This window comes from Sinocyclocheilus anshuiensis, unplaced genomic scaffold (assembly GCF_001515605.1).
Source record: "Sinocyclocheilus anshuiensis isolate Anshui unplaced genomic scaffold, SAMN03320099.WGS_v1.1 scaffold968, whole genome shotgun sequence".
NCBI lineage: Eukaryota > Metazoa > Chordata > Actinopteri > Cypriniformes > Cyprinidae > Sinocyclocheilus > Sinocyclocheilus anshuiensis.
Genome location: NW_015549636.1, coordinates 230,289 through 234,551, shown reverse-complemented (window position 1 = coordinate 234,551; position 4,263 = coordinate 230,289). Strand labels below are relative to the sequence as shown.

General features: G+C 36.1%; 1 protein-coding gene across 1 annotated transcript in view; it reads left to right on the top strand.

Moving 5' to 3' along the window:
• The first annotated feature begins 3,378 nt into the window (after positions 1-3,378).
• LOC107659746 (B-cell receptor CD22-like) overlaps positions 3,379-4,263 on the top strand; it is a 6,578-nt gene continuing 5,693 nt past the window's right edge. The window contains exons 1-3 of the mRNA XM_016448777.1: positions 3,379-3,440; positions 3,536-3,870; positions 3,969-4,217. Of these exons, the coding sequence (XP_016304263.1) occupies positions 3,379-3,440; positions 3,536-3,870; positions 3,969-4,217 (646 nt within the window). The remainder of the gene's footprint in view (positions 3,441-3,535; positions 3,871-3,968; positions 4,218-4,263) is intronic.

The following is a 4,263-nucleotide window of genomic DNA, read 5'->3' as shown; positions in this document are numbered from 1 at the left end:
AGAGTTAAAGTTAATGAGATAATTAAGTGGCTAATTAAATTATGATTGTGCATTAGTAATGAACACCTGCTGTTAACAATCAACATCATTGAAGAAAAGAGAAACACAAGATCTGACTTCAGCCACAGCCTTGAATGAAATCAACTGGGGAAAAAAAAACCATTAAATCTCTCAAGATCTGATTAAACAACTCCACAAACAGCATCACCAGCTCCACTCATTACTAACCAGACTGACTTTATTTTATGTCTGCAGAATCTCTTACTGAGAATTGACAGAGGTTTAGATGCTGATGTTTTATTGGAAAAAATAACATGATGACACCATAATTGTGGTCAAGGTTTGCTTTAGTTGGTCTCTTGACCCTTTTAGAAGTTCAAAATAATCTGCTTCTAAGCGATTGCATTATTGTTTCACAGCAAACATTTGTGCATTGCTGAACCATACCATAATAGATTAGCTTATGCTTTCTGGTTGTAACTCATGATGAATGAATATCATAAAGTGGTTTCTCTCTTTGGTTTATTGACTGCCATTCAGCTATTACAGAACTGCAAACAAAACTCCTATTAAACAAATGCCACCATAATGCATCAATATAACAAACAAAAAAAAGAAAGACCAGTATTGACCCAGGTTTTTAGACATGAACACTTATCATACGATCCTCAACAGTGGTGGCAATAATAATCATACTGCAGTGCATGATGAGAGTTTTTACTATGGTGTTACCCAGCATGCATTGCAGCATGAAGCATGTTGTTTATTATCACCATTGTTGAGATTCATATGCTGGTTCTTGATGTCTGTGTGTGTCTAAATAACACAGGAGTTCAAAATGTTATATCATATCACATAGATTAATGCTTTATCCACAATATCTACTAGAGCAATACATTGCATGTATGCTGTAGCTTTACAGGGTTGATTAAGCAAAACCTAAACATACAAGTGAAAAAAAAGTTATTTTGATTGTAGTCAGGCCAGCTCATGATAACTATCTCATCATATATAAATAGTTAATAGCTGTTCACTGCATAGCACTGACCTCTCTGTTTTACAACACCTCATACAGTGTTACAGAGAGAGATCTAACACAGCACTCAAGGGTCAAGAGCCCAACTAAAGCAAACACTGATCTACCTGATGGTGTCATCATTTTAACCAATAAAACATCAGCATCTGATCCTCTGTAATTCTCAATAACAGCAGGTGTTCATCACTAATGCACAATCATCATTTAATTAGTCACTTAATTATCTCAATAACTTTAACTCTTTGAGGACTTGGGATTTGACTTGAGAGTTGCTTGTGACTTGAAATGAATGACTTGGTTCCTCCTCTGGTGAAATCAGCTGCTGAGTTCATGGGTGGAATAAACATATGGCAGGACTTTTACTTTCTGACCCCTGGATTGTCCACCTCTGATGACGAGTCAGTGTCGCCGACTTCATCTCTAATGCTGAAAACAAAGAAAGCACTAGTTTATCAATACATTATTAAAATGTTAATGCAGCCTCCTTACTGTTTTTTCCCTGACACATTAATAATCATTACTTCTGCCGGTGCGCTGTGGCAAGCTTTATGGGTGTGCTTGACTGCTTATTAGGTTATGTAGGCAATTAAAGGCTCATTAAAATTATTTAAATGGTTCATTAATAAATGTGCTATTAGTCGACTAATGCTTAAAATGAATGACTACTAGTCGACCAGAAAAATCTTTAGTCGAGTGCAGCCCTAGTTGATTCATTAATCAATATGCTGTAAATGAATCGTTGCCAAATAAAAATGCCAGAACAGATGATTGCAGTTGTGAAAAATGTATTATAATTATTGTGTACAAAAAATAAATAAATCATCCTACTTTTAATGCTATAAGTTTTGTGAATCGTTATTTTTATTCTTCTGCGTTTTTGCACCAACTGCTGGTGAAGCTTGTTCGCTCTTCTCTAGTTGTTGACAGACATTTCTTCATTTCAGGGTAATGTATTTACAGCACTGCACTGCTGGTGGAGATGGGCCTGATTCACAGCACAGCACAATCAGACCCTCATTGGTTTAAAAATAAATAAATAAGTGGTACTGATGTGGCTTCCTTGAAGCTTTGAGGAACAATGAACAAGGAACAGAAAGTGTCTGTGTAGTACAGAATACAGAGTCTGTCAGTTCAGGATTTGCATAAAGGTTTAATGCAGTTCACTGGCCTCTTATCAACACACAAAAGAGGCAGAGAAACTTTGTGTAGAATGGAATTTTATGATCTAAAAAGCTCCAATAAAACTAAATTACCTTAAAGAAAAAAAAAAAGATCACACGATTGCATTTGTTCGCTGTGAAGGAACTCAGTATCTGTGGACAATCCTGTCTGAGAGATGAAAAACTCCACTGCATCTGAAAGTTGCTTTGAAAATGTGAAAAACTTTGCATGTTGTTCTCTTTTCACTTCCTCGTTTTTCCCCTCTGTTTCACTCATTTTCATGCACTGGCAGATGCTGCTTCATTTGCCCTGTCCTTCTTATGAGGAGATATTTTCTTATGTTACAAAAAAATGCTCTTTGAATGGATTCAATCAAATATGGTTTTGAAGCAGAAACCGATGGTAAAATGTACTTGAGAAGAGGAAGATAAAGCATTTATCCTAAAGAGAAATCATCTTATGATTGTAAACTTTTGTTCTCACTGTATTGCTTCACCCCTGAAAGACGGTAAGAAAATGTCTCTGTTTGTATTTTACAAATTTACATTTTAAAATAAAAATAAGAAATGTCCTAAAATTTCAGGTCTAGAGTTTTGCTGACATGATTTCTGATCATATATATATATACTGTATATATATATATATATATATATACACCTTGCTACATGTTCTGCGTTGGACTAACCGGGACTTGTCACAACATATATTGCTGCTGTTTTCTTGGTTTGATTGCTTCTATTGCCCTCATTTGTAAGTTACTTTGGATAAAAGTGTCTGCCAAATGATTACATGTAAATGTAAATATATAAAAATCATTAAAAAAGAAAAAACGGTTACACTTTATTTTAAGGTGTCTTTGTTACGTAATTATACATTTAAGTACTGAGTAATATTAATTAACTACATGTACTTACTGTATGGTTAGGGTTAGGATTAGGGTTACTTGCATGTAATTATGCATAATGTATTGTTAATTTAATAGTAAGTACATGTAACGTGTAACAAGGACACCTTAAAAAAACTTCTATTTTAGGGCCTCTAATGAAATTAGAGTGAAATGTACTCTAATGAAAATAATCTCACAATAGCCTGATCTTGTTCTTGATGGATTTCATGACATTCACCTTCACAGAAGCTAAAATAAGGCACAGTACATTGATTGTGTTGCAGGTGTTGCTATAATGATGTCAATCAGAATAGCTCCTACTCTTCCGCTGATCTTTCTTCTCATGATTCACAGTGAGTCAGAACTATTTCTGCTTTTCAACATCCTCCAGCTCTACAGATGCTGTTGATTTGAATAATAATGGGGGGGGGAATCATTTCAGATGCTTTCAGTGGTTATTGGGATGTGAGTTACAGTCATCCACACATCTGTGCACTAAAGAACTCATCAGTGATAATGAGCTGCACTTATGCATACCCTACTGGATATCAGATCATGAAAACGTTCTGGACCAATGGGTCTGTAAAGGGTGTAGAGCCTCCAGATCTGTCTAAGGATCCTGAATACAGTCAGAGGCTTCAGTATCTGGGAGATGAACAGAAGAACTGCACCATCAGACTGAGTCATGTGACACAGAAAGATGAACACATGTACTATTTCAGATTCATAACTGATAAACCTGATAAGAAATGGATTGGTGTTCCAGGAGTAAGTCTTACTGTAACAGGTGACTTTCATGAGGTTTCACTCTTCTTCTGTGCATTATGTTGAATAATAATCAGTGTATGACAGCAGCACTAGATATAATGTGTGTGTTGTGTTCAGATCTTCAGGTGGAGGCTCCTGAGAGAGTGACAGAGGGTCATAATGTCAGTCTGACATGTAAAAGCAGCTGCACTCTGACTGACAGAGCAACATTCATCTGGTACAGAAACTCACAGCCATTAACTGAGAGAAGAGACGGAAACAATCAACTCCTGCTGCAGTCAGTCAGAAGAGAGGATGCAGGCAGATACAGCTGTGCTCTACATGGACACAGTTACATCTCTCCTGCTGCTCAGCTCAGTGTCACGTGTGAGTACTGATTCATTTTTTTTTTTTTTTTAACTTTGTGGGGTTT